Here is a 12,557-nt window from a genome sequence, read left to right as displayed (position 1 = left end):
AGAAGACAGAAAAGGTGTATTTTGGGGACTGCGGAACAGTAACAGACTATGAAGAGTTTTGAAAGTCCAACACAGGCCTTTATATTTGATCTTGGAGGTGGCAGTAAGAAAAAAAGCTTGCTTCCTTGAATTAATAGGCTTTGTGCTGTGTTGCAAAGTGTACTGTTCTTGGAGTCAGAGGACCTCAGTTCTAATTCTGACTCTTTATCTACTACCTGTGTGACCTTGGAAAAATCATTTCATCTCTTGGTGACTGAGTTTACTCATCTGTGAAGTAGGGATTATATTTGTACAGTGTTTTGAGGAAAGTATTTTAGAAATCACTTTACTTCTGTGGACCTCAGTTTTCTCATCTATAAAAAGACAATACCAGTTATCTATTTACCTCACAGAGATCTTGTAAGGAATATATACTTAGTAAAGTGCTGTTTAATGAGTTATTTTAGAAGAAGAGTGTGACTAAATTTTTTACTAGAAGTCATCAGAATTTGATTCAAAGACATCCCTTCTCAGCAAATGAGAAGAAATAAACAGGGTAAGTGCTTTGGAGACACAAAGATTCCCACAAAAGAAGTGGCAAAAAAGAACCTGAATGTTCAAACCAAAAAGTAGAAACATCAGCCTCAGAACTGTCAACTGATTAGACACTAGTTGCTTCTTTTCCATATCTAATATCGTTCAGGGGATGAAAATAATCTTATGTTCAAGTATTTTCCAATTCCCTCTGCTATTTCAAAAGATATTCACTGGTCTCTCTCTGGACTACAGTTTTTTTTTTTCTACTTAAGATTTTACACAGTGAGTAATAGTAAAGTTAAACATAAAAAAAGTTCTTTCCAAATGCTTGCTAAAACTAAGAAAGTCAACTCTGCATTTCATAAGCTCATTCATTGCTAAAGCTGGAAGGGACCATAGACACATGTAGATTCTACACCCTCAATAAACCAACATGATTTCTATGGACCATTGGTAGAGAATGCTATCTGCAGACATCTGCAGATACAGAGGTGACGAACTAAATATGCAGAAAGAGACACAGATTTGGAGGCATGACCAGTGTAGGAATTTGTTTGCTTGACTGTTCATTTGAGTTACAAAGGTTTTGTTTTTCTTAATCTTTTCCCTTTTTTGATGTAAAGGAGTAAGGGGGAGAAAAGTAATTAATTCAAAAAATAAAATTGGACATTTCATAAAAACTCCTAAATCTGATTTGATCCAACCTCCTCTTTTTATAAAGGATGAAAGTGAGACCCAGATAGTTTTATCAAAAACACATAGCTAGTGAGCGGTGGGGCTAAGACTTTATGTCAAGTCATATTTGTGTTTATTACTGAAAAGTTTCACTGATGACTACAGTTATGATAATAAATCACATCTGCATAGTGCTATAAGGCTTACAAAGTTCTCTCCTCATAAAATATGAGGTAGCTAATAAAAAAGCATAATTCCCATTTAATAGATGAAGGAGCAGTCTCAGAAAATAAAAATGATTTGCTCACAATCATGTAACTAGTGAGTTGGTGGAGAAAATGACTTGAACCTGGGTCTTCTTGCTATAAGACCTTGCCTTTTTCCACAGCACTACACCACTTCTCATTCATTCACCCAATGGTCATTGACCAAGGCATTAAGGATAGAAGGAAGAATGCAATATTGAGGCACTTATATTCTAGTACGTGAAAATACAAATGCATACACATAATAATAATGGAAAATAGAATGTATTATCAAAAAGGGAAAATAAAAATCAAGTCCTATAGGAGGCTAAGTGGATCAAGGAAGACTTCACAAAGTGAGGAGCATCTGAATTGAGGCTATATCACTTAGTAGACTGATACTCAAATTATTTAGAAGGCAAAGATGATACAGTGTTGGTTGATGCCAGAGAGAAGTAGAGGAATAACTGGAGGAGGAGGGGAAAGGGTGCAGAAAAGCAGAAAGGCAGAAAGGCATAGGGCATGTTCCCTGAAACCCGGGATGATGGTATTTTGGTTGGGCTAAAGCTTTGGGAATATGAGAATGAGTAGTGAAGGATGAAAGCAGAAAGATAGGGTTAGGTCCATGTTGTTGACAATCATGAATATCTGACTTTAATCAGGAAGCAATGGAGTACCACTAAAGGGGAAGAAGCATGGTTTCATGAATAGCATTGGACTTGTAGTCAGAAAGACCTGCCTCCAAATACTGGTTTCCACACTTAGTAGCTGTATATCCATAGGCAAGTAATTTAACTTCTCTGAGTCTCAGTTTCATTATTGGGGTTTTTAATAGTAATAATAGTACCTGTAGTACCTATTTTACAGTATGTCTGTGATGTTCAAATTAGACACTGTATTTCAAGTTGTCTGAAAATTTTAAAGTTTTATATAAATATCAGAATATGGGTAGAGAGTTGGGAGATTGGGAAAAGAAATAAATGTGATTTCAAAATGCAAAGTTCCCTATAAAATGGTTGAATCTAACACAAAATATGTGCCCTAACAAGTAGAGCATAGATTGGGAATGGTATTCATGTAGGATACAAACACTGAAATCTGTGAATCAAGAGTTTTTCAGGCCCAGTAACTAGGCTTGGGTAGTCAATGCTTTGCTCTAGTTTCCTAAAATTTAGAGAAGACTGCCAGAGCTCATGCTACTTCAGTAGGTAGACACAACTGAACTTCACATCTAGTGAGCTAGCTAACTACAAAAATTCCTTAAAATAGAAAACTACCACATATTGTTTTCTTGTCTCTTTCCTTCTCCTCATCTCCCTGAGAGTAACCCAAGTGAATTCTTCCCCAAACCTACCCTGCTTCATCACTCAGTAATGTCCTTTCAAGCCATGGCTACTCATTGTCCCATGGTCTTGATCTCCCTGAACAGACATGGCATTCCAAGGTTTAAGTTCTTACCTATTTTTAAATTATTTTGTCCTTTAAAAGTTAATTTAATGGCATATTTCTTGATATTTGTCCTAGGTGTGTCTTATGGTGGTTACCTTAGCCAATTATACTTCTTTTCAATACAATAATGTTGGAGGTGATGAAGATAGTAAATACCAAACAACTAACCCAATCATTGCTCCTCTTTTCTCATTACAGAAATAATGTTGTGTCAACGATTCTCAACACTCACATGACTGGAATTATCAAATGGCATTTATGAAGAGACTGAAAAATTGAAGTATTCTGCTCCTGGATTATTTCATGGATATAAAAGCATCTGCAGCAGAAAGAGATGTAAACTTTCATGAGTGCCAGGTTTAAGTCAGGAATTTCTAAAATCACATTACAAGGGCTTAAAAAATATCTTTCTCCCCTTTTCTCACATAATGTACAGTGTATATATAACGTATAGCAACTGCCCTGTCCCATACCTAAGCAAGTGAACTATAAGATACAATGAAGAAACTCATGTTAGCTGATCTTTTTGCATTTCCTATTTGGGTATTTGTGTTTCTTTATTTGCCCAGATCCATAGAAGTGATAGTATTTTTGACTAGGGAGAAATTAGGTCTAGCATAAGAATGACTTTGCAGTCATGAATTATACACTAGAACTCTTAATTTAAGTACTGACACAAATCTGTGTAGCTCAAGATGAGGATACAAAATGCAATCAGATCTAACCCTATTTTGGACACTTCACCCATACCATAAAGAATATTGTGTATGTGAATGTCCTGGGTCTTTCTCTGAGTTCATAATGCTAAAAATATGAGAGGGATAAGAGAATGAATGGCGCAAATCAGACTATTGTGCTGGAATTCTTTCTGCTAGGGCTTTCTAAGCATCCCAATGTTGAGATTGTTCTCTTTGTGTTATGCTTGGGGATATATTTGGTCATCTTACTAGGGAACTCCTCTCTCATCACATTGAGTATTCTGGATTCCAACCTTCATACCCCCATGTATTTCTTCCTTAGTAACCTCTCCTTCATGGACATCTTTGGTACATCCTCCTTTGTTCCCTTCATGTTGGTCAATTTCCTATCAGTCAGAAAAACCATATCTTTCCCAGGATGTGCATTACAAATGTACCTAACTCTTGCCCTGGGAACAACAGAGTGTGTGCTGCTGGCCATGATGGCTTTTGACCGGTATGTGGCCATCTGCAATCCCCTGAGATATACAATCATCATGAATATGAGAGTCTGTGTGCAGTTGGCAGCCCTGAGCTGGATAGTTGGGAGTGTAAATTCATTACTGCAAACAATCCTTGCTTTGAGGCTTTCCTTCTGTGGAAATAATATTGATCATTTTTTTTGTGAAATCCTGGCTGTCCTGAAACTGGCCTGTGTGGACATTTCCTTCAATGCTTTTGTCATAATGGTAGCAGCTGCACTGGTCACATTGACTCCAGGGCTGTTCATTCTCATCTCATATGTGTTTATCCTTGCCACCATTCTGAGACTCAACTCAGCTGAAGGAAGGAAGAAAGCCTTCTCCACCTGTTCAGCACACCTGGCTGTGGTCATCATATTTTTTGGAACTATACTCTTCATGTACTTGAAACCCAAGGCAAAGGATCCAGATTCAGACAAACTGATTGCTTTATTCTATGGTGCAGTGACATCCATGTTGAATCCCATTATCTACAGTCTGAGAAACAAGGAGGTGAAGGCAGCAGTGAAAAAGGTGATGATCTTTAATAGACTATGAAGCATAAGCCATTGTTCTCTACTTCACACTTCCAATACACACTATAATTATAATCAGTGTTGATATCTATCCCTCCATCCATGTCCATTCCAGCCCCACCATGCTATCTCCCTTGCCCTGTGTTATTCATTAAACAGAATGCTTAGGATCTTTAGAAAGATTCTTTATAATAGATAGCTAATTCATTTTGATTAGGGATCTTTAGTAATTTTATCCCTAGAACCTAGTACATTAATTGGTACATGGAAGTGCTTACTAAATGCTCACTGATTGATTCTTTTCCATGTTTTAACCAAAGTACAATATAGAATGTTTACACAGTGGATTGAAAACTTCCTAATTTTTTAATATCTTGGGAGTATGTGCCCTTCAGACTCTTCAACTGTTACCTTTAAATCTCAAAATATGTCTGACTCCTGTACTTCTGCCCATGAAGGAGTTTTTCACTGGGATAAAACCCAATTCTCCAGAAAAAAAGGAATACCTGAAAGTGATGCTCCCAGCTGCACTGATTCCTTCTATGCACACTAGTCTTTTCATCACTAGATTCAAAGCCTATCAAGTTAAGTGACCAAGACAACAAAATGTGTTTTCAAAGAACTCAACAGATTCAATTCAACAAACACTTAAGTACCTACTAATGTTAGGCAATATACTATCCTCTAGAAATGTAAAGATAAATATAACACAAGCCCTATTCTCAAAGAACTTGAGGCAGTACATAGAGTCCTGACCTTGGAATCAGTCATAGTTCAAGCCACTTCACTAGCTCAAGTTCTAGGAGGTAAACTAGATCAAATCATTACACAATCTGAACTAATTAGATAGCTATACAATGCAGTGACTAGAGGGCTAGACCTGGACAAAGTAAGATATAAGTTCAAATCCCACAACAGACATTTCCTAGTTTTGAGACTCTGAACAAATTAATATTTCAGCTTCAGTTTCCTCATCTGTAAAAGAGGGAAATAATAGCACCCAACTCCCAAGATTGTTACAAGGATAAAATGAGATAATATTTGTAAAGTGCTGTGCAAACCTTAGAGTCTTACATAAATGCTAGTTATTGTTATTACAAGGTTTCGCTTTTCACAGGCATAGCACCCATGCAAAGGTAATAGTTTATTTAAATATTCTCAGTTTCATTTCAGAATATTACTCATTGCATCTGAGACATATTAGAGCACAGAAAGTGGCAGTTTCTATGAATTCATTAATTTTTTGATTCAATGGGACTGCAATGTTGAGATAGACTTTGGCTCACTGAGAAAGAATGCATGACTTAGGGATTGATTGATATTTAGAGATTTGAGAACTCTCCCCAAGAGGAAGATTCAAAGCCCATCAGGCTAAATGACTAACACAACAAAATCTCATGAAGTTTTCTAGATTAGCACAGACCAAATTCTGAACTCTAAAAAGCAAATCAGCAACAAAAACAATAATTTCTTTGTTCTGAACAATAAGACTCTCCAACCAGATGCGGGTGACTGCAGAGATAGGATAAAGCATTTGTGCACTGATGATGACCCTTATCTTCAGAGTCTCGACTGCTTCCCCATTGCTATCACATAACAAACAGTTCTGTGCTCCTTCATGGTAGAGTCTCCTTGTGGTAATCTGCTGCTCAAGAGCTTCTCATTCCTTAACCTGATGCTTCTTGGAGTCCCATCTCTTGCCTCCATGTCTCTAAATAGGTTAATCTTCTTTTCTTCCTTCTCATCTCTGCTTCTTAGAATCCCTTACATCCTTCAAGGCTTAGGTTGTATGCCACTTGTGAAGCCCTTCCTGGTCCTCCTAGTTATAAGTGTTCTCCCTTCAAATTTTGTTTCTTTTTCCTAGCTCACTGGTAGAGCTTTCACTATGAGATTATCTTCTGCTTACACTGTGTATATCTTATGTATCTACAGCAAATTGCATGTTGTCTTCCCCCATTAGAATGTGAGCTCCTTGATAGGAGAGAGTATGTTTTTGCCTTTCTTTTTTGTCCCTAAGACTTAACATTGTTCTTGGCATATTTAAGCACTCAATAAATGCTTGTTGACCGATTGATGTCTGCTCTGGGACCATAATACAAAAAGCACAAAACAGAAGGATATTAGCACTCTTCCATGTACATTAATAAAATCTAACCATCCTGCTAGTAATAGCAATGCTTTGAAGGTAAAAGATAAAGAATTAATCTTTTAGGGGCAGAGCCAAGATGGTGGATTAGAGGCAGCAACCCAGATGACCTCTCTCAACATTCACCTCCAAACAACTTTAAAATAATACCTCAAATCAAATTTTGGAGTGCCATAGCCAACAAATGGTCAGGGTAAGACATTTCTCTGACCTAAGGAAACTCAGGAGGTATGAAAGAAAAGTCTGTGACACCTGAGTGTAAGCAGGTGCAGATGTGACACACACAGTGTGGCTGCAGCAGCAACAACTTTGGTAGTTCTCAGCCCAGAGGCAGTAAGGGGGTCAGAAAACTGGCCAGAAAGATATTACAGTGAGCCCATTGCTGGCACTTGGTACAGCTGGCACTGATTAGCAACTCTATTGCTCATACATAGTTCTAGGCTGCGTTTCCAGGGAGGAGAAGAATGCTTGTGGTTGGTCACAAGGGAGCAGGGCCCCTGGTCACAGTGCAGGGCCAATAGGATTGCTAATGCTTGCAGCTTTAGGGAAGCAAAGACTCTTCCTGGGTAAAGACCAGGGTGTAGACCAGGAGATCAGGGCAATACCATTCCCCAGATCATATCACCTTGGAAGTTCTGAAAACCTGCAGACCCCTCAAAATAGCTGTGAAAACAGCAGCACAAAAAAGGCTGAAGTTTGAGACAGTGCCTCCCCTTTCCTAGGTGAGCAGAACTCTAACATACCATAGAAAGTCAAGAAATAGGCTGGAAAAGTGAGCAAACAACAACAACAACAAAAAACAACAAAAAAAGAACTGAACTGAAAAAAAGCTACTTTGGTGGCAAGCAAGACCAAGACACAAACTCAGAAGAAGACAATAATGCAAAAACCACAACAAACAAAACTTAAAAGAAAAATGCTATTTGGACCCAAGACAAAAAGAATTCCTCGAAGACTTAAAGGAAAAGATGAATGGTAGAGGAAAAAATCAGAAAAATAAATTAAAGTGATGCAAAAAAAATTATAAAAAGAAAATTAACAAATTGGTAAAAGATGCACAAAAATTACTGAGGAAAAAAACTCCTTTTTAGAAAATTGACCGAGTGGAAAAAGAGATACAAAATCTCATTGAAGAAAATAATTCTTTAAAAATCAGAATTGGGAAACAGCTAGGTACAGTGGATAGAGCACTGACCTTGGAGTCAGGAGGACCTGAGTTCAAATCCAGCCTCAGACACATAACACTCACTAGCTGTGTGACCCTGGGCAAGTCACTTAACCCCAATTACCTCACCAAAAAAAAATTAAAATTGGGTAAGTGGAAACTGATGACTTCTGTGAGACATCATGACATAACAAAGCATAGTTAAAAATAAAAAAAGAATAAAATGTGAAACACCTCATTGTAAAAACAACTGACTGTGAAAATAGATAGGAAAGAGATAATTTAAGAATTATTGGACTACAAGAAATCCCTGGCTGAAAAACATCATATTTCAATAAATTGTAAGGGGAAAGTGCCCTAATATCTTAGGTCCAGAGAGTAAAATGGAAATTGAATGAACCCACCAATCACTTCCTAAAAGAGATCTCAAAATGAAAACTCCCATGAATATTATAACCAAATTTCAGAGCTCCCAGACCAAAGAGAAAATATTGCAAGCAGTCAGAAAGAAAAAATTCAAATACTGTAGAGCCACAGTCAGGATCACACAAAATTTAGTAGCTTCCACTTTAAAGGAGTGTAAGTCTTGTAATATGGTATTCAAGAAGGCAAAGAAACTAGAATTGCAAGCAAGAATCACCTACCCAGCAAAACTGAATATAATTCTTCAGGGGAATAAATGAATAATTAATGAAGCAAAGGACTTTCAAGCATTCCTGATGAGAAAACCAGAGCTGAACAGAAAATCTGACACAAAACACAAGAATTAAGAGAAGCATAAAAAGCATAAAAAATCTTAAGGGATTCAATAATGTTAAAGTGTTTACATTCCTATATGGGAAGATGAATCATCTAACTCCTAAGAACTCTATCATTATTAGGGCAGTTAAAAGATTTTACATAGACAGAGGTGTGGGTATGAGTAAATTATGTTAAAATGGTCTCCAAAAATGAAAGAGGAGAAAGAGAGATCTACTCAGAGAAAGAGGAAAGGAGAGATGATAGAAATGAGAAAATTTTCTCAAGGAAAAGTGGTGCAAAGGATACACTTTTACAGTAGAGGAGAAGTGAAGTTAGCGGGCAATGCTTGAACCTCACTCTCATTGGCTCAAAGAGGGAAGGAAAAAATACCCTTAATGAGATCTTCATTTGATCCAAGCAGCTTCAAAATTGGATATCAACCTATTCCATGGCTATTATTTGTCCTAGAAATGTTGTATGTAATAGCAACATTATGCAACCCTAGGTCATGTTCACTCATAGTGGTTACTAAATCTACCATCCCTGTTTGTCCATTCAGGAATTATCCTAGTTTCTGGTGGACCCTAGGCCTGTGAGTACATAAGTGCTTGCTAATCAGCTTGATTGCATTTTTAATCCAACAATTGGAACCCTCAATAAACACATTCTCTTATTTTTTCTCTTTAGGCTAAGCCAATGTGAATGGAAGCAGCTCTTCCAGACAACTACAAATGCTTTTATTTTATCTTGAAGATTGCAGTAGCTGTCTCTGGTCCTGAGTAGCTTAGAAATTGAGGTAAGAATCTGGATTCAAGCCTTTTTTTTTTTTAAAGAACATCATTGAGTCTCAATTCAAAAAAAATTAATCCCTTCTACAACATTCTTGAATAAGTGGTCAATTAACCTCTACTTTAAGCCTCTGATGATGGGGAATGCACTAGCCATTGAGGCAGCTCAATTCATTTCTGGTAGCTCTAATAATAATTGTTATGAATATTGACAATAACAACAACAACAACAACAATGCCTAATAGTAATATATATGATCACATGATTTTCACATTGTCCCTTCAATTAAGTTATCATGATCCGTAGAGAATCATTTCTCCAAACTGTCTCTTTTTTAAAAAAAAAATCTTATAGTATTTTCAATTCAAACAAACATATTCATAACACAGTACAATAAAAAAGATGATTGTACATGAAACTGAAAATCTACCCTGTATAATTTGCTATTACCTCCAAATATACAACAAAGTTATCATGTATTTTTTTCCTTTATTTTCCCCCCCAATCCCAGAGATGGCTACCATTAGACACAAACACATACACACATGTTATTCTATACATACTTCTATTTATACATTCTTTCTCTGGATGCAGATAGCATCTTTCTTCATATGCCCTTTGTAGTTAATTTGGGTATATACAATAGTTAAAATAACATTTCCTCAAAGTCCTTCTTAAGACGATATCGCTGTTACTGTATATAATGTTCTCTAGTTCCTGTTCACTTCACTGTTCATCATTTCATTTTATGCAAGTCCTTCCATGCCTTTCTAAAATCAATGAACTCATCATTTCTCATAGCACAGTGGAATTCCATCATACCAGACACCACAACTTATTCAGTCATTCTTCAATTGATGGGGATCCTTGCAATCTCCAGTTCTTTGCCACCACAAAGAGAACTGCTATAAACATCCCATTCACATTCAAAGTCATAATTATTTCTGAATTTTGCTGCATCTTATTTCTACTCACTATTCTCTTTCTCAGTCTTTCTTTTTACTCTATCCCTTTTACCTTATCTTCTGCCCCCACCCTCCCACATCCCACTTCACTCACCCCTCCAAGTGTCCCCCAGCCCCTCCACCCTCCCCATCTCAATCCACACACCCTTCTAAAAGTCCCTTCTGCACCCTCTCCCCCAGTTTTCTTACCTCTCTACATGTTCTACCTCATTGCATACTACTCCCCCTATATATGCTTATGTTCCACTCAGACTGACAGTCCTAGGATTATAGCTCTACCACTGAAAGAAACCTTGGAGGTGGTCTAGTCCAACCCCTTCATTTTACAGATGAAGAAACTGAGGGTCAGAGAGGCTGTTACCTATCCAAGTTTGTTATTGTTCATCATTTCTGTTGTATCTGACTATTTGTGAACCCATTTGGAGTTTTCCTGGCAAAGATACTGAAGTGGTTTCCTTCTTCACCTTATTTTATAAGTGAGGACACTGAGGCAAACAGGGTTAAGCAACTTGCCTGGGGTCACACAAATAGTAAGTATCTGAGGCCAGATTTAAACTCTACTACTACTGTGCTACTGTGATTCTGTTTTGCTTATAGAGCACAGTACCTTCCTTGACATAGGCATGCCATACTAGACTCTGTGCCAGTCTCACAATTGATACTAAAGTTTTTCAGGAAGGTCTTAAGAGTATCCTTCTATTGCTTGTTCCCAAATATAAAGTGTGTAAAAACAAGTGTATCCAAAGCAGTTTAAAAACAAGATAGTTTGGGAAGGAAGGCACTAGTAGTTGGGAAGAATCAGGAAAGGATTCATGTAGAAGTTGGTACTTGGGTGGCATCTTTAAAGAAGAAAGGGACTCTGAGATAGAAATAATGAAAGAATTCATTTCAAGTGGGTAGGACTGCCAGAGCAAAAGGTGGAAGATGGAGTATTGTATGTGAGGAAAAGCGAGAAAGTCAGCTTAGCTGAACTACAGAGTGCAGGAAAAGAGTCATGTTTAGTCAGGCTGGAAGGATAGGTTGGGGCCAGGTTGTAATGAAAGGCAGAGTGGTTGTGGTGGTGGGGTGCATCCCTTTTAAGTCTTAATTAGAGCTGTGCAAAAGTGGAATTGACTAAATCAAGAAGTAGTGTTTTCCTTCTCATTGTAAGACTTGGCGAGAAAGTTTTGCATTTTGCTTTGCCGAAGGGATCCTCAAAATGGTGGAAATAATGAAAACATAGGAAACAAAAATGAACAGAACTGGCATAACTAGAAAAATCATATTTGCCACCACCATGTTAATCACATTGATTATGATATCTGCACAGGCCAGTTTGAGGACAGCTAGAATTTCACAAGTGAAATGATTGATGACATTGTCCCCACAAAAAGGAAATTGCATAGCGAGAGACGTCTGCACAACTGAATTGACAGCTCCTGCTATCCAAGATCCCATTGCCATTGGCACATAGGCAGCCTTGCTCATGATGATGGGATATCTCAGGGGGTTGCAGATGGCCACATAGCAGTCAAATGCCATCATGCTCAGGAGGACGCACTCAGTTGCTCCCATAGCGAAGGACAGAAACATTTGCATTGTACAGCCAGAGAAGGAAATGGTTTTCTGTGGGGTGAGGAAACTGTCGAGAATTACAGGGACAGAAGAGGATGTGTAGCAAACGTCCAGGAAGGAGAGGTTGCCAAGCAAGAAGTACATGGGTGTGTGCAGGTGGGTGTCATAGATAGTTACTATGATAAGGATACCATTGCCCAGAAGGATTACCAAGTACATAACTAAGATTAGCACAAAGAAACTTTTCTCAAGCTTTGGATGGGCAGAAAGTCCTAGGAGAACAAATCTTGTAACGTAGGTGGTGTGATTCACTCCTTCCATTTATTTTCTCTTGTCACCTGCAAGAATTCAGAACACCAAGCATATCATTCTTTAAAAATTACAGGATCACCACTGTTTTATAATTGGATGAAGGTTGAAATTTCTGGGTCTATATTTACCATTTTCCCTAACTTTTTAAAGTATAAAGCCAATAGATAACAGAAAAATGGCTCATTCATTCAATTGACATTTAGTAAATGCCTACTTTGTTCCAGGAACTGTACTAGGTGGTGAGGATACAAAACCAAAGAAGGAAC

General features: G+C 37.6%; 2 protein-coding genes across 2 annotated transcripts; one reads left to right on the top strand and one right to left on the bottom strand.

Annotated features, from left to right (window-relative positions):
• The first annotated feature begins 3,711 nt into the window (after positions 1-3,711).
• LOC114041313 (olfactory receptor 13C2-like) lies at positions 3,712-9,443 on the top strand. Its single transcript, XM_027859702.1, has 2 exons — positions 3,712-4,617; positions 9,359-9,443. Exons 1-2 carry the CDS (start codon positions 3,715-3,717, stop codon positions 9,371-9,373), a joined length of 918 nt encoding a protein of 305 aa, XP_027715503.1. The 5' UTR covers positions 3,712-3,714; the 3' UTR covers positions 9,374-9,443.
• Positions 9,444-11,565: 2,122 nt separating this feature from the next.
• On the bottom strand, positions 11,566-12,300 carry LOC114041280 (putative olfactory receptor 13C6). The gene has a single exon (XM_027859662.1). It carries the CDS (start codon positions 12,298-12,300, stop codon positions 11,566-11,568), a length of 735 nt encoding a protein of 244 aa, XP_027715463.1.
• Positions 12,301-12,557: the final 257 nt, after the last annotated feature.

The sequence above is a fragment of the Vombatus ursinus genome, unplaced genomic scaffold, assembly GCF_900497805.2.
Source record: "Vombatus ursinus unplaced genomic scaffold, bare-nosed wombat genome assembly UNPS02014171.1, whole genome shotgun sequence".
In the NCBI taxonomy this organism is placed as follows: Eukaryota; Metazoa; Chordata; class Mammalia; order Diprotodontia; family Vombatidae; genus Vombatus; species Vombatus ursinus.
This window is presented reverse-complemented; position numbering and strand designations above follow the sequence as displayed.